The sequence below is a fragment of the Ranitomeya imitator genome, chromosome 7 (genome assembly GCF_032444005.1).
Source record: "Ranitomeya imitator isolate aRanImi1 chromosome 7, aRanImi1.pri, whole genome shotgun sequence".
NCBI classification, from domain to species: Eukaryota; Metazoa; Chordata; class Amphibia; order Anura; family Dendrobatidae; genus Ranitomeya; species Ranitomeya imitator.
In genome coordinates this window covers 170685371-170711182 of record NC_091288.1, presented here as the reverse complement: position 1 = coordinate 170711182, position 25812 = coordinate 170685371, and the positions used below count along the sequence as shown (strand labels likewise).

At 42.9% G+C, this 25812-nt stretch overlaps 1 protein-coding gene across 2 annotated transcripts in view; it reads right to left on the bottom strand.

The window, feature by feature from the left end:
• Nucleotides 1-25812, bottom strand: part of CLEC16A (C-type lectin domain containing 16A) — a 285953-nt gene that overhangs the window by 139363 nt on the left and 120778 nt on the right. For both annotated transcript variants that reach the window (XM_069734042.1, XM_069734041.1), the window contains exon 18: nucleotides 15550-15670. In XM_069734042.1, coding sequence (XP_069590143.1) covers nucleotides 15550-15670 — 121 coding nt within the window. The remainder of the gene's footprint in view (nucleotides 1-15549; nucleotides 15671-25812) is intronic.

The window sequence follows — 25812 nt, the reverse complement described above, 5'->3', positions numbered from 1 at the left end:
CGAAAGTACAACTTGCCCCGCCAAAAAAAGAAAAAGAAAAAGAAAAACAAGCCCTCATACACCTATATGGCCAGACAAAAAACAGTTATGGCTGTTGAAAGAAGGGGAAGAAAAGAAAAAAAAAAGAAAAGGGAAAAATTGCTGGGTCGTGCAGGGGTTAAAGTCCCGGACAACCCTTTTAACAAACCACCACCTCTGTGGTGGACACAAAGGTCCCAAAGCTAGATACCGGGAGGGGGCAAGTGCTTCCCTGGACAATAATTCCTTTAGAATGACACTATTTGTAATTTGTGTATTTATTTTAAAAATCCATTTAGTTGTGTTTTCTAAATTTAGAACGTGCTGTTCCAAGAGAAATTCTGATTTCTATCATTTGATTTCCCTGATTGAATTTATTTCAGTAAACTGCATACCATATTGTATAAAATTGAGTTAGCTACAGACATACTGCCAGTAAATGCTTAATAAGGGGCTGCCTGAGCAACCTCTGCTAAGTGATCCTGACTGGGTATCTGCAATCAATTACAATTGATCAGTAGGATCTTAGAACTTGAATTGAGTCACGTACAAGTGCACAGGTTTTTCCTCGATGTCTTAAGCATTGAGAAATTTCGGCAGATTTCTGAATAATAACAGTGGTGAGGAGCCAATATTTCTACTACAGAGGAGGAGGTGTCCAGAGGCCAAACTGACCGGTCTGTTCTTATTTTACTCCCGCTGCACTCCTGAGTATTCCAGTTTTGATTCTTTTTTTGTAAATCCTCCATATAGGCACAAGCCTTTTAAAGTTAGTGCTAATTTTGATGATATTTGCCAAGGAGGTGTGGCTCATGTGATTCTCTGGGGGTGTGTCCACAGGCTGTTTTGGATTATTACGCTGTTATAGCTACGCCCCCTCGGTAAGGGTTATATAAAAGTAGCACTAAAAAAAGTGCCCATATCTGCACAGCGGTTTTACAAAAAATAGAATACACATGGCAGCAATGGGAATAAAACAAGAGCAAAGACCGGGCACTTTTGACGTGGTGAAAAGTCCTATTTTTAAAAAAAATACTTTATTTTTGTAAATCTTTAGGAGTGAAGTAATTTTTTTTTTATTGTTGGAGCTATTTAGAATAAAACTTTTCCAGGACAGTCATATTAGAGGCATTCATTTACTTGCTGTAATATCTATTGTGGTTGGTCAGCTCACTCGGCTGCACACAGAGGTAGACAAAGGGACAGTCCCTTTAAATCTTCCGTTGGTTTATTAGACATGTGGCATAAACCAATGTAAAGTAAAAAATAAACAAGGCCTTTTAGCAAAAACTGGAAAATCAAAACAAAATGGAATACAGTCTCTGCATCTGTGGTGGTCCGCCTGCTCCGGATAATAACCACTCATTGGTTCAGTTTTTCAGTCTCAGGACACAAAACGCTGGAGTTCCTCCCTCCAGCCCTACTGAACATTGACTGCCCCTGGAGGCCGACTATTTAAGCCCCAGACCACACCCTGGGGTGGAGAGAAGGTGGACAACCTCCCACCCGCTCTATGGATGTCCACAAAAACCCAGCCCTTAAAATGGCGTTTAACCCCTTTCAACACATAGTGTGCTGGAGGAAACTTCTGGGTTTTAAATCACTGAAATAATAGCCTCAGTAAAACATATCTCCCCTCCAGCACTTTGCCAGTGACTTTGTCACACTATATTGCCAGTACAGAAAATTGTAGTGTGCTTTATGGCAAAACGAGCGTCGGGGTGGACGTATCCAGGGACATTTGTATCTGTATCCACACACAGGTAATGTAACAATTACATTTATCCCACACATGTTTGTATCTTTATATGCGGCTTCCATACACCACTTGGTGATAAATAGATAAAACAAATTCCCATACACAAGCACCACATCTTTGATACCTATTGTATGCACATGCACTTTACTTAGTTTCTATCATAGCTGTGGTATACTATACAACTAGATACACCTTACAAGTTCGTCCCTATACGGCCTGTTAGCAATTTTTCATCTAGGCATTTGAGATAATTATTTTCTATGTAATTAATAAAGTTATACCTTTATCTATCAGAATCATGCATTCGGTTTTTGTTTCCATCTTCTTTATACAGCAAGGCTGATACCTGGTATTAAATGGAATCCACGGTCTGCTTCAGTAACCAGGGTAAAAACTTATATTTAAAAAGGGACTCATGATTAATTAAAAATAAACTAATAGATTAACAATAAAAGCTACAGTGCTGCAAGTAAGTGTGTGATCCCTTAAGAATTTTCCATGCAGCTGCATAAGTTTGACCTTAAACTATATCAGATTTTCAATCAGGTGCTAAAAGCAGATCATGACCATCAAATGAAACAAATGAGTCAAAAATAATTGTCTTTTATTTACATGAGGAAAACTATCCATTAACATATGTTTATGAATGGCAAAAGTATGTGAACCTTTACTGTCAGTATCTGCTGTGACATCCCTGTGCAGCAGTCTACAAACATTTACGGTAACTATTGTTGCTAATAACGCCTGCACAGCAGCTTAGAGGAATTTTAGCCCATTCCTCCCTATAAAACAGCTTCAACTCGGTTACGTTGTTTAGTTTTCTCCCATGGACTACCCTCTTCAGTTTCTTCCACAACATTTCTACATTTATTTTTTTTTCTTCAGGACTTTGACTTGGCCATGCCAACACTAACTTTATTCATCTCTAACTATTTTTTCATACAATGACTTGCATGATTTCGGTCGTCTTTCTGTATCACCCATGTTCTCTTGAGATTAAGCTCATAAACAAATGTCCTTAAAGTTTCCTTTAGAATTTGATGATAACATTCAGAATTCATTGTCCCATAAATTACTGCAAGCTGTCCAGGCCCAGATATAGTAAAACAGGCCAAACCATGATACTACAGCCACCACTGACTTTCACAGATGGTATGAGTTTTTTTTTATGTTAAATTACTGTAACGAGACCTAAGGTGTCACTGCCACTACCCAGGTGGCACTATCTAGGGGCGCGTGATTGAGAACAGGGAGTGCAGGCAGAAGGAACGCAGTGCACAAGGATCTTAGACTAGTGTAGTGAGCTCAGGACCTGGCACTGAGGGATCACGTGACTGGGAGGGGCGGAGCCACCACGCATGAGTGCAGGGAAGGACACTGCGCATGCAGAGCACAGGGCAAAGACAGTAAACTTGGTCAAGGAGAGCAGAGAGTCATAAGCCAGGTAAACGCGCAGTACTTAGGGACAAGACAAAGAGTAAACGGGGACAAGCCAAGGGGGTCAGATAACCAGGAGAAACAGAGCAGTACAAAAGCAGGATACAGAGGCAGAAGTCAGGGGACAAACAGAATCATACACAGCAATGCACACAAGCACAGAGGCACACGATAAGGGACGAGTCACCTGGGTCAGCAACCACTAAAAGAGTATACGGAAGTATCACCAACACTAAATGCAGGTACTGCCAATATTAAATAGAATCAAAGAGAGGCGGACTGAATTAACCTTGACAAGGATGGAGGAGGAACCATCCTGTCCAGAGTCATGACAATTACAGTATTATTCCTTTAAAAAAAAAAAGAATGCTTTTCAATGCTTTTTTATCCACAAAACATTGTTACTTCTGGCTTCTCATGGTAACGGGCAGCAATGTTCTTTTTGAAGAGCAGTAACGTTCACCTTGCAATCCTGATATGAACATTATTGTTGTTCAGTGTCCTCCTGATGGTGGACTCACGAATATTAAAATTAGCTAATGTGAGAGGCCTTTAGTCACTTAGAGGATACATTGGGTTCCTTAGTGACCTCATGGACTAGCATAAGCTTAGCTCTTGGTGGTCTCTTTGTTGTGTAATAATGGTCTTGAATTTCCTCTATTTGTACACAATCCGACTGAGGATTGACAGAGTCAAAACTCAGCAGTAGTTTTGCAACTCTTAGAAGCCTTGTAAGCACCAAAACTCTTCTGAGGTCCTCGGAAAGCATTAAGCTACTTACTGGTAGCGGCATTTCTCGGAGGCCCATGACAGCACGACGAGAGAGGAGATCCGCCCATTAGGAACAGGAAACCTACAGATACAAACGGGCGGTACCTCTCCCTTGCCTCAGTTGTATTTCAGAGTCTTGAGAGGACTACCGCGGTTAGTGGTACACAAAAATATACACTATATACAGATTATATACAAAATATCAGACATCTATTGGGACTGGTATCGTATTGTGAAATATATACATTTATATGAAGTGCAACCCCCAGTGAATAGGGAGGGAACTAAGGGTGCGGTCATGGGCCTCCGAGAAATGCCGCTACCAGTAAGTAGCTTAATGCTTTACTCGGACTCCCATGACAGCACGACGAGAGAATTACAGAGATGTAAGCTTCCTTAGGGAGGGACTATGGCCTGTAGCACCCTTAACCCGAATGTGAGATCAGAGGAAGCCCCCAAATCCAACCTATAGTGCTTAAAGAAGGTGGACGGGGATGACCATGTGGCCGCCTTACATATCTGGTCGATTGATACTCCAGACTTTTCCGCCCAGGATGTAGCCATGGCCCTGGTGGAATGCGCCCTCAGATTCTGCGGAGCCGGACCTCCACCTGCAGTGTAAGCCAAAGAGATAGCCTCCCTAATCCACTTTGCTAGAGTGTATTTTGATACCCTAAGTCCCTTTCTAGGGTTTTGGAAGGATAGAAACAACGCATTATCCTTCTTCCATGTGTCAGTAATAGAGATGTATTCTAGCAGGCATCTCCTAACGTCTAATGTATGAAGAAGTTCTTCTTTAGGGTTGGAAGGATTGGGAAGGAAGGATGGTAAAACTATCTCTTGTGTCCTGTGGAACTGTGATGACACTTTTGGTAAATAGGCTGGGTCCGGTCTGAGGATTACTCTGTCTGGTAGAAACTCCGTATAAGGGGCTACCCTGGAGAGCGCTTGTATGTCTCCAACTCTGCGAGCAGATGTAATTGCCAGCAGAAAGGCTGTTTTAAGAGATAGGGCCTTAATTGAAGCTGTTTGTAATGGTTCAAATGGCTCTCTAGTCAATGCTGACAGGACTAGGTTGAGATCCCAAGGCATAGATCTATCCTTATGTATGGGTCTAGCTCTAATAGAAGCTTTAATGAACCTTGAGATCCAATAATTATTGGCGATGTTACATGAAAATAGAGCCCCTAGGGCCGAGACCTGTACTCTTAGGGTACTAGTGGATAGATTTAATTCTAGGCCCTTCTGCAGAAACTCTAAGATTTGCTTTATAGGTATTCCCTCTTCTAAATTAAAATCAGAAGAGGCCAGAAATTTCCGCCAGGTCCTAGCGTAGATTGTTGTAGTTATCTGTTTTCTACTTTTCATAAGGGTCTCAATTAGACTCGAGGAGAACCCTTTGCTTTTTAGTAACGCCCTTTCAAAATCCATGCCGTTAAATGGAGACTCTTTACTTGAGGATGGCTGATCGGCCCCTGGTAGAGCAGATCTGGAATGTCCGGAAGTACCCAGGGGTCCTCCACAGACATGGTCCTGAGCCAAGTGAACCAGGCCCTTCTGGGCCAAAATGGGGCAATCAATATAACTCTGGCTCGATCTTCCCTTATCTTCCTGACTACTAAGGGGATCAGGCCCAGTGGAGGAAATGCATATGCCAGTCGAAAATCCCAACTGATCAGAAAAGCGTCTACCGACAGAGGATTTTCTCTGGGATTTAGGGAACAAAATTTTGTTGTCTTCCGGTTGTCCCTGGTAGCAAATAAAGGTACCTTCACACATAACGATATTGTTAACGATATCGTTGCTATTTGTGACGTAGCAACGATATCGTTAATGAAATCGTTATGTGTGACAGCGACCAACGATCAGGCCCCTGCTGGGAGATCGTTGGTCGCTGAATAAAGTCCAGAACTTTATTTCGTCGCTGGACTCCCTGGAGACATCGCTGGATCGGCGTGTGTGACACCGATCCAGCGATGTCTTCACTGGTAACCAGGGTAAACATCGGGTAACTAAGCGCAGGGCCGCGCTTAGTAACCCGATGTTTACCCTGGTTACCATGCTAAAAGTAAAAAAAAACAAACACTACATACTTACCTACAGCCGTCTGTCCTCCAGCGCTGTGCTCTGCTCTCCTCCTGTACTGGCTGTGAGCCGGAAAGCAGAGCGGTGACGTCACCGCTCTGCTTTCCGGCTCACAGACAGTACAGGAGGAGAGCAGAGAAGCAGAGCGCAGCGCTGGAGGACAGACGGCTGTAGGTAAGTATGTACTGTTTGTTTTTTTTTACTTTTAGCATGGTAACCAGGGTAAACATCGGGTTACTAAGCGCGGCCCTGCGCTTAGTTACCCGATGTTTACCCTGGTTACCGGCATCGTTGGTCGCTGGAGAGCGGTCTGTGTGACAGCTCTCCAGCGACCAAACAGCGACGCTGCAGCGATTCGGATCGTTGTTGGTATCGCTGCAGCGTCGCTAAATGTGAAGGGGCCTTAAGTCTACTTCTGAATGACCCCATTTGTGGACGATCTGATCGAACACGCCATTGTTTAGGGACCACTCCCCTTGTCTCAGGGTGTTGCGGCTTAGAAAGTCCGCTTTGATGTTTTCTTTTCCTCTTATGTGCAAAGCAGTTAGAGATAAGAAGTAACTTTCTGCTGTCTGGAACAGACGATCCGCCACTTTCATCAGTGACTCGGAATGAGTTCCACCCTGATGATTTATGTATGCGACCGCCACCTGGTTGTCCGATAGGATCTTGACATGATGACCCTGCAGATATGAGAGGAATTTTTTCACTGATAGCTCTACTGCCATTAACTCTTTCTGGTTGGAAGAGGCTGATGTCAGGGGAGGGAACCATAGGCCCTGAACTGTCATGTCATCCCGTAGGGCTAGCGTCTGTAGTTACAACACGCGTAGCCTGAGACACCCAGGGAACTCCCGCCGATAAGTTCTTACTATCCAGCCACCACCTAAGAGATGTGAGAGCTTTTGGACCTAAGGTAATCTGATTCTGCAGGGACCCCTGTAAGATTCTATCATTAACCAGCACCTCGGATTGTAAAGGTCTGGTGTGGAATTAGGCCCAACGGACGGCGGGAATGCAAGAGGTTAAAGAACCCAGTAGAGACATAGCCTGTCTAAGGGTCATGGATGGTTTGTCAATTGCCCTAGACACCTGCTGTTGGATATGTAACAACTTGTCAGGTGGAAGACAACACTGTTGGGATTCTGAGTTTAATAATAATCCCAAAAATCTTTGTATTTTCTGGGGCTGTAAACGAGATTTTTCGTAATTTATGATCCACCCCAGATGCTCGAGTTTGGCTGTGGTTGACTCTAGCTGAGAACGGCAATGGTCTGCAGAGCTCCCTACTATAAGAAAGTCATCCAAGTAGGGAATAATTAGGATGTCAGACTCTCGTAAGTGTGCCATGACTTCGGCCACTAGCTTTGTAAACATTCTAGGAGCTGATGATAAGCCAAAGGGAAGAGCTCTGAACTGGAAATGGCGAACCTGGCCCCCCATTGACACAGCTACTCTCAGGAATTTCTGGAAGTGTTCATGTATTGGAACATGATAGTATGCATCTTTTAGATCTACCACTACCATGAAACAGTGATTAAACAACATCTTTATTGCTGAGTTGATTGTTTCCATCTTAAATGACTCATTGACCAGAAACTCATTAAGACATCTGAGATTAATGATCGTTCTAAACGAATCGTCTGGTTTCTTAATCAGAAAAAGAGGAGAGTAAAACCCCCTCCCTCTTTCTGATTCCGGAATTTCAATCAACACTCTTTTGGAACATAAGTTGATAACCTCGGCTTCCAGGGCTGCTTGCTCAAGGGGGGAGGAACGTAATGGGGTCAATTTAAATCTGTCACGAGGCCAGAGATTGAAGTCCAGTTTTAGACCTTCAGTAATGATGCCTCTGACCCATTTACTGTTGGTAATGTTAAGCCAAGCTGGAGAAAATGCTGACAGCCTGCCCCCCACCGGAACCGCTAGTCATTGGTCCGGTTTTTTCTGCTCCTTTGAGGAACGGCGAAACATATAGCCCGTACCTCTACCGCGTCTGTCCTCCCATCTAAAACTTTCTCTAGTGGGAGAGGACCCGCGTTTCTTCCCGCGACCAAATCTCCTTCGACTGAACGGCCGGCGGTAAGATGGATATAGATTGGGAAATTTCTTTTTATCATCCCCTGCTTTTTCCAACAACTCGTCCAGTGTTGGGCCGAAGAGATATTGACCTTCGCACGGGATGGCGCAGAGCTTGGTTCTAGACTGAATGTCCCCTGACCAGCATTTCAGCCACAAGGCCCTGCGAGCAGCGTTGGATAGTCCTGCCGCTCTGGCCGCCATTCTGACAGAGTCCACCGATGCGTCCGATAGGAAGGCTGCAGCATTCTGAATAGTTGGTAGGGTCTTCAGAATAGTGTCTCTGGATGCACCGTCCTTAAGTTGAGACTCTAACTGATCTAGCCAGACCATTAAAGATCTGGCCGTACATGTTGCCGCCACGGCTGGTCTGAGAGACCCAGCCGCCATCTCCCAGGTACCCTTAAGGAATATGTCTGCCTTCCTGTCCAGAGGATCCTTGAGGGTCCCCCTATCCTCAAAGGGTAAAGAGGCCTTCTTTGACGCCTTCGCCACAGCCGCGTCTAATTTAGGAGCTTTATCCCATGTCTCTACAACCGGATCGTCAAAGGGATACCTGCGTTTTAACGCTGGTGGAAAGGCTCCCTTTTTTTCAGGTTTCTTCCATTCTCTAAGAATCAAGTCCTTAATTTTTTCGTTTACCGGAAAGGATCTATGTTTCCTACGATCAAGTCCGCTAAACATCATCTCCTGTCTCGAGGGTTGTGGTTTAGGTTCCTCTATACCCATGGTGCCTCTGACTGATTTGACAACTTTGTCGATTCTATCCAAGGGTAGACAGAATCGTCCTGACTCCTCATCAGATGAAGAGGAGAGAGGACTTGAGAGATAGGAATTCTCCTCTCCTTCTTCTCCTGAAGAATTAGAGTCCAAGGGAGTCCTATGTTTTGAGCCTTCTGCTTGGGATAGGGACCGTAGTGATTCCCTTACTTCCAGCCGGATCATTTCCCTCAGACTTGCCGGAGTTACGGACTCTTCTGCTACCTAGGGGAGGACAATATAGGAGATAACTAATATCTGACCTAATGTCACTACCACCAACCCTCTCCTGTAGACCTCACCGTCTGCTGTATACAGGGGGCACATAACTTTTTTGCACAAGAGTCAGGTAGAGGGACTCCACAGAGGGCACATTCCTTATGCTTAGACTTCCCCGTACTCTTCTTCCCCTAGAAGATAAAGTATAAAGGGGCCTGCGTCACCGAGTGAACTTTCACGTAGCTCACTTACCCGTGCGCCAAAGTATAGTACCGGAATCCGAGGGGTCTCTTTAGCCGAAGCTCTGGATCCTTGTTCGGAAGAGCTCTTACGACTAGGTTGGTCGCCTCTCTCCTTCTGTTTGGGCTTCTGACGTACCTCGTCTGGCAGCTGCTGCTGCTCACCACCACTCTCCATGACGAAATGCGACCAAAAGCAGGGATTGTCATCTCCACCTGCATAAGTACCCCTTGGATCCGGTCAGCAGATGGGTCAGCGCTGTCCCTATTGGTCAAGGATACAGCAGAGGGCAGGAGGACTTGCGGCAGAAGACCGGCATACAGACGCGATGGGCGCCGCCATTTTGGAACGACTGCGCATGCGCAGACGTCCGGCGACCCGGAAGCGGCCGCTAACCCCGCCCCCCCCACGTCACTGCACCGGAAATGCTCCAGCACACGCTGAGAGCTGTGCAGGACGCCGGGGATGGAGTGCGGCGCTCCGGGAGCTCACCCACACGCCTGAACCCGGCATCTGCAGCCCCACCATACCGCTGCACCACCAATGGGAATACTTACCTGCGCTGACATGATGGAGGCAGGAAATCCTCCGGACTCCTCTCCCTGCTGTGAACGCCACTGCCGTGAAGTCCAGCAAGGACCACCGTGGCGTCTCCAGGGATCTCCGCACCGGCCGAGGTAGGAGACCCCCCCGCTACCGTAATCGGCCGGCCGGCCTGGGCCTTCTGTCTGTAGGCACCCGTCCCCTCAGGAACAGGAAACCAACTGAGGCAAGGGAGAGGTACCGCCCTTTTGTATCTGTAGGTTTCCTGTTCCTAATGGGCGGATCCCCTCTCTCGTCGTGCTGTCATGGGAGTCCGAGTAAATATCCTTTGAACATCTCCTTTAAAAATCTCAGATCTTGAACAAAACAGATCACCCACTCACACTATCCCATTGATTGAAAAACACCAGTCTTTAATGTCACCTGTTAATCCTCAGTGCTCATGCAGATGTCTGTGGATCTTGGTCTGATCACACACCACAATACAAGGACAGACCGCTGGTCTCCCTACCGAAGCATGACACCTTCATATATTGCTATGATGCTGTCACACTTGGATTAGGAGACCCACGGCCAGTCCTTGTCTGACAAGGGACCTGTTGGATTCAGGTGGTTTGTATGTTACCTGTGTGTATGTGCTTATAAAGTCATAACATACAGACTGCATCTGCGTTCACGGCACTCCTGAAAGCAGATGCACAAGTATTAGCCCAATCCTTAGTACAACATCTATGAAGAACTGGCCACTCAATTGGTCTAGAAAAAAAAGAGGATTTACTTGCAATCCACAATGAACATCTATGACGTTTCTGTCTCAGTTTAGATCTTCTTCAGACATACAGATTGCCCTGGGAGAATAGAGGACGCAAGGCTGAAACTGCACAGGATACAATGTGTCTGGAAAGTGGGAATACCGCTAAAGATATGGCACCTATAGAAGTCAGCATGTCATACCCTTCGTGGTATTCCCACTTTAGAAATTCACTGTATCCTGTATAGTTTCAGCATTGAGTCTTACATTCTCCTAGGGTAATCCATATGTCTGAAGGTGGTCTAAACTGAGATCGAAACGTTAGATGTTCACTGTGGATTGTAAATAAATCAACTTTTTTTTTTACATCATTTGAGAGCCAAGTTCTTCATAGATATTGCATGTGAGCACAGACACCGCCTGAGCCCTGCCGCACACACAGTCAGTATGTTCTCCTCCGTGGTTTCTCTCTCCAAGTGCTGCTCTTTACACCGACACACCAAGAGGTGTAGAGAGCAGTTTCAGAGTGGAGGACATCAGGAGCCGCACACCTAAGATTTCTTCTCCTTCCTGAAGCCGGGTCTATCAGTATAAGGAGCGGTGGCCGCAGAAAAACTAGGAAGGGTAAAGTGCCTGCCCACACTGTGTGCAACCAGACAACCTTGGGTACTGTCTGCACACCCCAAATGTGTGCCGATTTCAGGCAGCGACATTTTGCAACAGCCACATTTACAACAGTAGTTGTGCACCTGGTATTTAAGAAGATACAAAGCGAGGAAACAACTCCTTTATGTCAGACACGTATGGAAAAAAAAATGTACCCCAAAATATTTTGAGGAATTGCAAAATCGGTGAAATGGATGATGACCAATTGCACCAAATCTGCCACATATCAGGCAAGCAGTGGATTTGAGAACCCAAAATGTGCCCTCGGAACACAAATGGGGCTCTGTACTGTAAATTTTGCATACATATTTTTTAGCGTAGGAGTCATGGAAAATCTGATCTTATCGAGATGTTGATTTCTCCATTCTACTCAAAGTGGTATTTACTGTTTTTCTATTTTAAGAGCTCTTTTTTTATTACTCATTTCCATTCTTTCATGGGAGCAATGACAGGAAGCCTTTCAAAACAAAAATATCAAAAACTTTCTTCCAATGGTACAAAGCATATTGTGTGATTATCATAGTAATCCCAGTCTAAAATGAAGAACAAAGTAAAAATTATTGGTAAAAAGTGGTGGCAGCCAGAATAAAAATACATGAGAAAAATATAATGGGATACAATGGCGTCTCTAGTCCTTCCAATGGACTTCTGTTCACCTGCCTGAAGCAAAGAGGTTGAGTATACTGCACGCAACAACAAGACTGATTAAAGGACCAAAGATACAATGCTGGGGCACCAAAGGAGTGGAAAGTCATTAAATGGGAGACTTTTTTGGATGTTATATTCTGACTATTCCTTACATTCATGTGGGTCTGAAATTAAGGATTTTTTGTTTAGAGTAAGATCAGACAAGTGCATGTAAAAATATTAGTTTTTATGTACCAAAAGAACAAAACATCAATCTTTTAATCCATATGGTGCTACGCGTGTCAGTTTTTTAAAAATCTGTAAAACATCCGTTTTACCCATCAACAACTTAAACAGATAAAAGGCCACATACAGTTTATTATGTTAGTAACTGCAACAGATCTGTAAAAAAAAAAAAATGGATGCCATATGGCACTCACCCATTGAGTTTAATAGGGAAATCTGGAAATGGATCAGGCTAGGCCGTGCTGATATCTTTTATAGGTGGATCACCAGTCAGAGTAATAATGCTCATGTGAACAGCATACAGACATAAAACAGACGTATCTGAACAAGCCCTCTGGAATAGAAACACGTAATTCCTGCAGGGGATCAGTCAATCATGTTGGACAGGAACCGCGCACATCAGACCCCACTGACTATAATAGACTCAGTCTGAATTCTGCAAAAATTGTCATTTTAACTAAAAAAAAAAAAAAATCAAAGCTGAATGTTGCGTTACTTCTTTCAGTAAAAATGGCAGGACCTCCTACGCAGAAGCCAGCAGTGCCTAAATATTACTTGAACCAACAGTAGCACACGTTTCAACAATACAAATTTCTGCCATGTTGCTCCTTAAAATGGTTTTCCTTTTATCCACATTAAACTGAAATAATCGTTGGGCTAAAATCTTATTGGATAAACTTACTTTTTGAAAGTTTATAATCAGGAGAACCACAAAATTTGTGCTAAAATCCAGAATTGTGGATAAGATGGGCATTACACAGGTGTGGCCCACAATTCTCCAGCACCATGTGGCACGGTGTCCCACTGTAATCACATCATATAGTATACCTAGTTTGGCTGGGTGCTGGCGCAGAGGTGTTGACAGTTCCGAGAGAAGTTGCAAGGCATAAAATCATTACTGTATGTGTTTGACCACCAACCTTCAGGGACACGGGTGGACAACAACAGCGTAAAACCCATACCATGGGTTAATTTAGTCTTCTTTTTCTTTTTTTTTAGAAAACCCCCAAAAAATGTTGTGACCCTGGAGAAAATGTATTGGACTCATTTATAAGTCAATAGGGTTTGTCAGGATTTAGCAAATTCTATTCCACAAGGGAAGAGCATATCTGTCATGGCTGCCCTGCAAGCAGAAGCCAAGGGTCTAGAGTGAACAAAGCCCTAAATCACAGTATCAACATCTCCGAGCTAAAAAAAAAAAACACGACATCTCCGAGCAGCACTATGATATGCTCTCATTCTGCAGACATAACAGGGTTATGTTCTTCTATAAAAAGTGGTCCAACGAATATCTACTCTATAATAATTATATTATTATATATAAATTGTGAAAGATTATTCTAGAAATATATTAATTCCTACGGTCAAAAAGAACATTACGTATATTGGGTGTGCACAATTCTCAAGAACTACATCCCTCAAAGGCTTCTGCTTCTAAAGAAAAGCTTCAAAGTCATCTGCGGCTGTTGCATCACTTCTTTTACTGTTAATGGCCACTACGTCCCTTTATATATATTATACATCAGGTATCATATTAATCAGCATCACAGCGCCATTAAAGCCATGCCTTTAGTTTATGAGGCTAAATTCTGCTGAACGATTCTCTTTAAATAAAAATAGTAGGAGATGCAGGTATATGCAGGAACCTCTTTAACCCCCATTTGACTTTCTGGAGTGCTAAATAGGGGTCAAGGAACCCTAGTTTCTTAAAGTACTTGGGGGCCCAGACATGGTCACATTTTGGTCTACACATGTTTGCCCATCCTTGCTCCTGAGCAGTGTGTGACTCTTCTTCCCTATGACATGAAAAGTACCGAATACAGAATCTTACATCTGCACTAAGAACGGTCCTTCCATGTGTCAGTGTAGTGAAAGATGGAGCATGCCTAAAGAGGACAATATGATCAATGCACATTGATCTCTACTACTTTCGTTTTGTATATAGGGTTTAATGGGAATCTGTCAGTAGGATCAACCCCCCTAAACCATCTATATAGTACATGTAGCTCATAGGAAGCTGAATAAAATGATATCTTGATATCTGCCATACAATATCTCATTCCAGACAAATACAAGTTTTTCTACATATGTAAATGAGATTGTTCGAACTATGGGCCGAACAGAGATCTCCCTGAGAATCTGCGTCTAGAGTTAATTTTAAATGAAAGGAGGAGTTACCAGTGTGAGACATGTAATGACTGACAGGCTGCTCACCTGATCTACATGACTCACACTGGTAACTCTCCCCAACTCCCTCTTTCATTTAAAATAAGCCTCTGGAATAAAACATGGGATTTTAGATATCAAGGTATCAATTTTCTATGATTTGCATTCACATTAGACGGCTTAGGAAGGTTGATTATACTGTCAGATTACCTTTAAAGGGCGACTTTAAAATCTTAAAGACAAATACAGCATCAAATTGGTGGAGGTCCAACTCCTGGCACACCTACCAATCAGCTGATTGTAGAAGCCATAGAACATCAGAAGCGGGACAGGTCTATAGATTGTGTGGTGCATTAAAAGAGGAGTAAGCTATTTCTCATTTACTTGTATGGGATAAGGCTGCAGCAGAATTCACATGCACTGCAGCACCTGCAATCAGCTGATCAGTAAGGGTGCAATCAAGCCTGCATAGGTCTGATGTTCAGGACTTTTCCTAAGTTAAGGGGTTACCTCAAGAGCTTTGGTCAGGATTGCACCATGCCCCTGCCTCCAAGATTCCCGTTTGTTGTGGGTGGTGCACACCAGATGATTGACAAATCAAGCCAGTGCACCAATGACCCCTACTGTGCGCGGTTCGATGCGGCTTGTAGAGACAGCTTTACCCCTGCAGGATCGGAGCAGCACAAAGTCACAGAAGATGGCTGCCTCAAGAGATCTGGCCAAATTTCAAGGAGCGCTTGTAAGCTCTTTGCTTTGGAGCTTGCAAGTTTGGTAACTTAAAAGGAAGAACGCCATCTTCAAAGACTCCATAAACTTCCCACTATAGGTCAGGAAAAGACTCTAAAAGCTCAAACTTTTCCCCGAGAAAGTATATTAGGCAATAGTTACTGTAGAAATAGAGATCATGGAAAGCGAGGTGGGTGCACTCGCTATATTAGAACTTATAAGCTGTGCATATAAGAACATTATATTGTTCCACACAATTACTTACTGTAAAGTCTGTGTTTAAAATATCTTAATTGTGAGAAAGGGTGTGGGAATGACATGATGAAGAGTAGGAATGCAATTCTTGGAAACTCAAACAGTAATTTTATAAAATTCAATCCTTCCAATTATTTACTAAGGCGTCATTTCCAAAAAGTGGTTAAGAACTCCCAAAGAATATTAATTTTATGGTACTCACTGAGATCAAGTACATCATCTGTCTTTATCAGGTCCTCCTCCCGGGTCAAAGGAAGCTGAGTCTCTGGCTCTTTCCGTAATTGCAGGGACGCCGACCTTAACATAAAAAAGACTCTAATGGCCTGAAATTGAAGAGAAAGATATAGCGTGTGAAAATGGTGCTATGTTATTATTACTGTACTGTAGGATCACACGGTAAAACACCTGGTCGAAATAAGCCAGTTATCGTTCTCATGCTACATCATAAGCCTAGGGCTACAAAGAGACACATCTTGGGCAAGTAGTGTGACAAAACAGGTGTGGAACTTGCCGTTTCTTAACCATTTCAGACCTGATATTTGGCCGCTTTCTATTAATCCTATGGTGCGCAACTTGCAGCCTATGACCAAGCATGCAACAAAGGTCACTTTTGGGCAGCGGTAATGGTAGGTGAGAAGTCACGAGGCATGAATGTAATGTTCGATGCAACATCAAGAACTACACATTGCTCTGTAGTACCAGTCTAACTAAGGACCTGAGAACACCTAACACAATTCTGACCAACACAGATAACGGATGAGGAATGCTTGTCGTGTAGGCTGAATGACTGACGCATCTCCTGGGGACGTTCAGTAAATCTTCTACGGTTGCACACAACATTTTGTGGATCTCAGAATGACATTTTTTTGCCCACTTGAAAGATCTGCAGTCACAACTTCAATTACGGAAAGTGCTCACCTAACCATATTACAACTATAATAAAGGAATAACAGTTCCGCCGGTCTTTCAGTAGACGACTTCTTTACATTGGAAAACTTCAACCCCTTGTTCTCCCCCAAATGTTACAGATTCATTTGTGAATTAAATCAGTTGCAAATATCTCAGCGTCCTTATAGGCGTATGTGGAAATGACCGAGCTGAGAATATACAAGTATATTCGGCATTAATAAAATATACTGAAAATAGCATGTGTATAGGTCATTGATTTTCTTGTAAATTAGCCATAATTATTTTTAATCTTACTGTGATTACTTTACATTAACCCTTAAAGGAATCATCCGAGGCTTTAAATTGATGGTTTATCCTTGGGAAAGATCATCAACATCCGATCGATGGGGGTCCAAATCCAAACACTTCCATGATCATCAGATTTCAAAAAAGCTACAGCGTAATGAACTGGCCTAGCGCTAGAGAGAGCTTGTAGTACCACTTCCAGCCACTATACAGCGCTGCACCACTTCCCGTTCACTGTAGCACCTTCAATCTGTTCTATTGGGGGGTGCTGAGAATCGGACCCCAGTAATCGGATATCCTGTCCTAGAAATAAATCATCAATATTAAAGTCACAAAAAAAGACCCAGCGAATTTGGGCCTTAAATTGGTTCACCATTGTGGACAATCCCTAGTGGTTAGAATGATTTCTTGGCAATAAGCGGACGACAAAATGTCTGCATGAGAAAAATTTACGTTCTTAACCCTATAAAGATGTTAAGAAACTAAGCGCAGAATGCTGGACTTTAAAGCGGCAAGATGTTTCAAGGGGGGAGTACTTTAAATGGAATCTGTCAGCAGGTTTTAGGTGTGTAATCTGAGAGCAGCCTGATGTAGGAGCAGAGTGCCTGATTCCATCAATGTATCATTTACTGTGCTGTGTGTCTCGCTTCAATGAAATCAATGATTTCTCAACAGGAGATTATCAGTAAAGGACTAGGTGTCTCATGCCACCTAGTCCAAACATGCCCCCAGCACTAACATACGTAGAGAGTTGCCAATCAGTGTTGTGGGCTGGGTTATACAGAGCTCAGAATTCGGAGCACTGCTATCAAAACGACAACATGCAGACCAGCAAATGACACATGGCTGGAATCATGGTCTCTGTCTCTACATCATGCTGCTCTCAGATTATATCTTAGAACATGTTGACAAATTCCCTTTAAACTTTAATGCTCATGGCTGCAATCATTTTGGACTGCTGAGAACCTACATTTAAAGTGACTCTGTTACCAGGTTTTGTGCTCTTTCATCTGAGCTGTCAATCAAGGAACAGAAGTAGTGAAAACAGCGCGTTCACTGTATAGTAAGTAGTGACTGTAACCTCTCCCAGAACCGCCATCATGACTGGAAGCGAGCGGCTGCAGGGAGAATAGAACTTCACTTTCTTCCTGCATCTGCACTTCCAGTAAGACAGACATTCACCGGCACATTGTTATATCTGCAGGTATATAGAATTTCTGGAAGTGTATTACATGTACATCACTCACAGAAATGTACCCAAAGGTTCTCAGAAATTGGCATTACATATACCAGTGTCTATGGGGTCAAACATTTTTCTGTAATTCATATTGCTAATCCAATTAAATATCATGTCAGCCATTCTCTCATCGTTCTCTCATCATGCAACAACAGATGGCATTTAACTACATACAAACTCCATGTGACTGCAGACTTGTGAGTCCTCACATGACGCGCAGCAGCGCTGAGAAGCACGGTCATGTGACCTTAAGTATGCGATATGTGTCCTCCCGGCTAGAATCCAACTAGACTGTTGACTTGGGGTCACATGACCATGTTCCGCAGCGCCGACACTGGGTAATCCTCACAACGCTAGTGCGCGTCATGTGAGGACTCACAAGTCTGCAGTCACATACAGCGACCGCAGACTTGAAGTTTTACACTGGACAAATGGTTTAACTAACAACAAAGAAACCCTCTGTTGCCCATCAGTCGACATCCAACCCTTGCTTATCGTTATCCGACTGTATATATGTTTGCAAGAAAAAAAGCGGAAGATACAAAACGGCTTTTTTAAAATACTGCAATGTTGGTTTCAAATGTATGTGGACAACATGGTGGAACTAGCCTTTCATATAGTAATTAGAGAGGTTGACCACTACTCTGACAAGCCCTTCTTAAATACTATAGTCCCCAGTGAAAAATAAAAACAGATCCTCGGCGATGGCAGCGTCTGGTCACCCAATATGTGATATTGTTATGCCACGTGACCGCTGCAGCCAATCAGCTGTTAATGGGCTGCAGTTCTCACACTTCCTTCAGTCATCCCAGATTCATCTGAGGCCACTAGTGGCTACAGATGGGCTGCAGCGCTCACATGGCATAACAATGACACGCTACCCTCGGGAGACCCCGCATCGTCATAGCTGGAATGGCATCGGCACAAGAGTGAATTGCTGTCATTCTTCTATTACTGTAATTTGTTATTATATTGGGGAATATAGCACTTGAGAAGAACTTGTCCAAATAGTGGACAATCCCTTATAAAGTGGCCGGTGATATTCTGGTTCCTGTAACTTCCTTTGATTTTTTAGAGGAAATTATGGTTCAAAGACAAAAGATAGCTCACCTAAATCATTTCATTCATTACACCAGTTTGTAGAAAAAAAAAAGAAAAATTAGAATTGTGTTATTACAAGAAATTAAAAAAAAACCTTCTATATATTGCCCTACGTGTAGAGCCTCGGTAAGTCTATATATTATGTACGCTACCGAGTGCTTTGTATCGGAAAAGACAATCCGATAACTCTTCACTAACGGCCCCTGGTCTTAGTTAATGCAATAGCTGGCCAATTGTGCTTTGACAGAAGTAAAAATTAGCCACAGTTTCTGGAACAGTCGATTTTCCAGTACTTTCAGAAACATTAGGATTTGTTTTCCCCGATTTTCAGATTCAATTTTGTGTGTCATTGAGAAGCACTTTACGGTAAAACACAGAATAAATTAAAATATGTTTAATCTTCTGGAACAAAGTGACTAGATTCATGGTCTATAACTTGATCTGAGTAAGCAATTTAAGCCGCTTCCCAACACTGAATCAGAAGTTTACAGGAAGCCTTGAAAAAATAAGAACAAGGACCTGTTCTCAACACAAACACCCAAGATGTCGAGCCCAAAAGAAGATTATGGTTTATTATAGGATTTAAGAGTACTGTACTGTTATGGCGGCAACTAGCATGTATCCTCCTCTTCCCGGCTATTCCTACTGATTCTGTGCTGCCCGCCCCGACCTCAGACCGTTTGACCACACTTTGTCTTTGCCCATGTGTAACCCCGTCTCCGACCCTCCGGTCAGCTACCGCAGACCCAAGGACTGCTCTGGAGTGGTACCTGCGGCCAAACATAACCCCACCATCAGAGTCTCTAGCAAAAACCAGGTAGTTGTTTAGTTACGCCCCTCCAGGATAAGCCCGTCCAGTGACGCAGTGCTTCCACACCCACCAGAGTAAGGGAACCAGCTAGAGTCTAGAAGGAGGAGTATAGAGAATTGCCTGTCGGCTTTGGCAGCAAGTTAATAGCAATTTTGGTAAGGGCAGTTTTAGTGGAATGGTGGGGATGGAAGCCAGATTGTTGCGTGATTTTAAGCTTTTTCTAAAAGAAAATCTTTTTAGCAAGACCAATGACATTCACTAATACAATTTTTCCCAACTTCCCTCTTTATACATTTTCTTTAGAACCTGGTCATTGCTTTTTAACTGTATCCCGCACTAACAGCACTCATTTATACCAGACACATCATGGGATGGATCGAGGTATCAGCCATCAATTAATAAAAAGGTTTAAGGGAACCTGTCACTTAATTTCTGCTGCCCAAACCATGGAAAGTAGGAATGGCTGCACAATTGTGGCTAGGTATATATTTCTCAGAAACGTTCTGGCATTTCCAAGAAATAAAAAAAAAAAGTTAAGAGATAACGCTCGGGACTATATCCGGAAATGGGACTAGTCCAGCCACCACTCCCAGCCGGCTCCTCCGAGCGCTGCGCCAGGTGATTGTCTCTCCTATAGCCTTGTCTCTAGCACCATGAATCTAGTGACAGGTTCCCTTGTATATGCTTTTTTTTCTGCATTACTATAAGGGATGCCATCAATTTCCCATAAGCTTCCAGGTTAAGAAAAATGTTTTCATTAACAGATTTGTTAATATTACATTAAATAGTTATAACTAATTGCACTGCAATACTAGAAAGTATTTATATAATTCCTTTAACAGGCATCTAAGACATTGGCATGTCACTCTTCAGAAGGATGCTGCCACTTGGATCCCCGTCAGAGGCCTCATATCCCGCCAAATCAGACTTCTTGCATTGCACTGATGAGGAGCAAACACCGTGAAACACAAGTCTACAAATAGCATAAAACGCAAGCCAGACACTATAAGTAATAAGACTTGTTAAAGGGTCAATATTGACTTTTCGGATTTCTACTTCCAACAGGTGGCACTAGAATTCAAGTCCTCTCCCTCTCTGAAGAGGCAATTTGCGTATCTTTTTTGGGTGTTGCAGCTAATGCTGGTGATAAGAAGCAGCTTCTGATGCACAAAAAATGTATTTGCTAGCTGGCCAATATCAGGAATCCTCTGCCACCTGTATACAGGAGGATTATGGTGGTGGGATGGAACTACGGAGCCGGTGTGACCACAGTCGGTAGACAGATAGGTGGATGTTCAGAGAAGGAATGAAAAGAACAGCAGGAGGTGCCGTGACAAGTGTATAACAACAGTATCTTGACACAGGAACATTTTTTATATTAACCCAGTGGAAAAAAGGTTGTGTTTTGCATGAGCTCGCAAAATAAAACGTTGGATTTTATCAAGCTACAATTTCATTAACAGAAAATGTTATTTGCCCAGGCCGACCTTTCCATAAGCCTGTACATATTGTGATTTTGATAGGCGCCATAAACCACATAGCATGCCTGCTGCAGAGAAATAAGTCATTTGTTCTTCTTACTTCTCGACATGTGTTTCTGATTTAACATGTAATGAAAGAGAAAGTTCTCAAGCGGAAACCACAATATAATCTTTTCTGCTCCCTTTAAAGTAACTGACCTTCTTATATACAGTAGAAGGGAGGGGTTTCCAGGAACTGAACAGAAAAACATTCAGATAAAACCAGATTTTTCACTTTGCACCTTTCTAGTCAGTGTTCTCCGCGTATTTTGTCAGGTACCCCATCAGCACAGTCACACACTTTGTGGAAATAATACAGGAAGTGAGTTTTGTATAATCTCTCTATCGATTTTACGTGAATTTACAAAAGATACAGAGGTTGATTCTTACCTGGAAAGTTGCTAAATAGCAACCTAAAAACACTGCTAAATAACAACATGTTATATCATTGCAGAAGAGCTTTTCCAGGAGGCCACAAATCAATGGTAGAGAGGTGGAATTTGATTACCAATGTACATTTAATGATTTTTTATTGATGTCACCACATAATTCACCATTCGATCTAAGCTCTGCAAAGGTGGGCTCTAGACTAGCCATCATTTTAGGTTTCCTGGTTCATACATAGAAGGACAACTAGGCAGAAGGTAGTTTAAGATTTCCAGCTGTTACTTGCTTATCTTGCCGAACTCGCGCAATGAATTCCTCTGCCAGGGACCACCCAAGTCTTCGCGGCAGTGCTGGCAGAGATTCTGGGCGGTACATGCACAGCCATTCAGGGATCCAGACAATCTAATGGTCCAACTGATCGGCCAGTCAGTAGACCAGGTCGGGTCACACAGGCAGAAGGCGGCCTCTGTGCAACAACAATATATGGGTCTTTGTCAGTCCATAATGCACAATTCCAGTTGCTATGCAGGCCATAGTTTCCCCTTAACTCTTTAGTCCCTGTGAGGTTGTCCCAATTGCACCGATGGTTATGTCTGCCCCAGCCTGCTTTTTTAAACTTCTTATTTCTATAACCCTGTGCCAATGAATGTATAATAATTATTCCTAGTGCACTTATTGGATTCTGCGTTCGGGCCATGCTATTTTGACTTGAGCATTGCTTTTGACGTTGGACTGTTTGATTCTTTGTTTGCCTCAAAAGCTAGGTCTTTCTTGGATTTTGACTTGACTTTCCAAGAATTTACTCTTGGATTCAGATTATGTCAGAGTTTAGTGTTTTGTTTGGTTATTCTATGCAGCCCACATTATCGATAGAGGTAAATTAGGAGCTACACCCCAAAAAAATCTGAGACCCCAGTAAAGGGGTAAAACATTTAACACAATGGATCGCCTGCAATTCTGCTGATAAGATTGGCCTGCACCAAGTCTGTACAATTACACTCTGGACAAACTACTTTAATTGGAAGAGTCTTTTGAAAAATAAGATGTACCATTGCTGAAACCTCCAAGATTAGAGTTAAAGGGGTTCTTCACTATTTGGACAACCTGTTTCTCATGTTTGGTCCTGTTAAAATAAAAACACCTACACTCACCCTCATTGCCGGCGCCGTTCCAGCAGTGTTGGCACTGGTGTTCCCGGGGCTCATGTGAGGTTGCAACGTCATGCAAGTCCTTCACTTCACTGTTCCCACCTTCAGACGTAGTGAAGATCAATAGGAAGCCAGGGCTGTGGCTGCTCGCTGACTTCCTCTTGATGTTCAATTTCTCCGGAAGCAGGGACATTGACATCAGCACTGTTTGGACGTGGGGCTCGTGTGACATAACTCCACGTGCGTGTGCCGTACCTGCTGGAACAGTGGTGGCACAGGAGGCAAGTATAGGTGTTTTTATTTTAACGGGGCCAAACATGAGGCATGAGAAGGGGTTGTTCAAGTATTGGTCAACCTCTTTAAATACCTGTAGTCTCCAAGGAATAAACATGTAAAATTGATGGAGAAAGGTTGAACTTGATGGACCTAGGTCTATGTAACTTTAACAATTCTGAAGCATCTTTTCTTAGTATTTTATTTCTAGGAATCTATAAACCCATAATCTGTGAAAAGTGAAGTCTGATAAGATAGTATTTTTATATGAGCATGAACCACAGACAAAGAGAATGGTACAAACCAATTATTTGTTAAGGAGAAATAAAAAGCATACAATGCAAGGAATTGTAATCTCATGGGAAGCACAAGAATTTACAAATGATTTGTTGAGCTAGCAGCATGTACAGTACCTGTCAATGTGCAATTGCTTTGTTCGAATTAGAATGTGCACATTGAAGACTCAGACTGAACACATACAGTACAGACCAAAAGTTTGGACACACCTCATTTAAAGATTTTTCTGCATTTTCATGACTATGAAAGTTGTACATGCACACTGAAGGCATCAAAACTATGAATTAACACATGTGGAATTATATACTTAACAAAAAAGTATGAAACAACTGAAAATATGTCATTCTAGGTTCTTCAAAGTAGCCACCTTTTGCTTTGATAACTGCTTTGCACACTCTTGGCATTCTCTTGATGAGCTTCAAGAGGTAGTCACCGGGAATGGTTTTCACTTCACAGGTGTGCCCTGTCAGGTTTAATAAGTGGGATTTCTTGCCTTATAAATGACGTTGGGACCATCAATTATGTTGAGCAGAAGTCTGGTGGATACACAGCTGACAGTCCTACTGAATAGCCTGTTAGAATTTGCATTATGGCAAGAAAAAAGCAGCTATGTAAAGAAAAACGAGTGGCCATCGTTACTTTAAGAAATGAAGGTCAGTCAGTCCGAAAAATTGGGAAAACTTTTGAAAGTGTCCCTAAGTGCAGTGGCAAAAACCATCAAGCACTACAAAGAAACTGGTTCACATGAGGACCGTCCCAGGAAAGGAAGACCAAGAGTCACATCTGCTTCTGAGGATAAGTTTATCTGAGTCACCAGTCTCAGAAATCGCAGGTTATCAGCAGCTCAGATTAGAGACCAGGTCAATGCCACACAGAGTTCTAGCAGCACACACATCTCTACAACAACTGTTAAGAGGAGACTTTGTGCAGCAGGCCTTCATGGTAAAATAGCTGCTAGGAAACCACTGCTCAGGACAGGCAACAAGCAGAAGAGACTTGTTTGGGCTAAAGAACGCAAGGAATGGACATTAGACCAGTGGAAATCAGTGCTTTGGTCTGATGAGTCCAAATTTGAGATCTTTGGTTCCAACCACTGTGTCTTTGTGCGACGCAGAAAGGGTTAACGGATGGAGTCTACATGCCTGGTTCCCTCCGTGAAGCATGGAGGAGGAGGTGTGATGGTATGGGGGTGCTTTGCTGGTGACACCGTTGGGGATTTATTCAAAATTGAAGGCATACTGAACCAGCATGGATACCACAGCATCTTGCAGCGGCATGCTATTCCATCCGGTTCACGTTTAGTTGGACCATCAATTATTTTTCAACAGGACAATGACCTCAAACATACCTCCAGGCTGTGTAAGGGCTATTTGACTAAGAAGGAGAGTGATGGGGTGCTACACCAGATGACCTGGCCTCCACAGGCTTGAACCTAATCGAGATGGTTTGGGGTGAGCTGGACCGCAGAGTGAAGGCAAAAGGGCCAACAAGTGCCAAGAACCTCTGGGAACTCATTCAAGATTGTTGGAAGACCATTCCTGGTAACTACCTCTTGAAGCTCATCAAGAGAATGCCAAGAGTGTGCAAAGCAGTGATCAAAGCAAAAGGTGGCTACTTTGAAGAACCTAGAATATAAAAACGTAACAAAAAAGTGTGAAACAACTGAAATTAAGTATATAATTCCACATGTATTAATTCATATTTTTGATGCCTTCAGTGTGAATGTACAATTTTCATAGTCATGAAAATACAGAAAAATCTTTAAGCGAGAAGATGTGTCCAAACTTTTGGTCTGTACTGTATGTAAACATGGAGTGTGAAATGAACCAAAATATGGGTATGCAAGGATTAAAACAAAACATCATGTAAATGAGATTTTAAAAATCTAATTTCTTTTGCTACCACAACCTTGCGCTTCTCCCATGTGAAAAAAACCTAAGTAAAAACTCTTATGTGTGAATATATCCTAATGTCTTACATCTTGGGATTCCTCAAAATACTCCTTTTTTTCTCGAACAAATTTCAGACCACAATGGCATTCTCTCATACTGCTGCATGTAGTCACATTGAATGGCTTCTAGGCACCTTGAATGTATCGTCAAGTACAGTTATGAAAACCATTAATCGCTATGATGAAACTGGCTGTCACGAGTACCACCCCAAGATAGGAAAACCAAAACTTACCTTTGCTGCAGAGGATAAGTTAATCAGAGTTACAAGTGTTAGTCTCAGCTAGTGAAATATATCGACAAAACCTCAGGTCTAGGTGGGCACTAAAACACCGGGCGTTGGTGCAGCAGGCAGTAAGACATTTGTGGGAGTGGGGACTTCGCACACTCAGGAAACTCAGGGCCAATAGCACGAATGAAGTGGAACGCAGCAAGGATACATGCAATATTAACAGAGTCCAGCAGTAGTTTATAGGTTTACAGCAACCATTGGTTGATCCAGAGGCAGCAGAACAAGGATTAGCCTGCTGAGCTAAACTTATACAGGA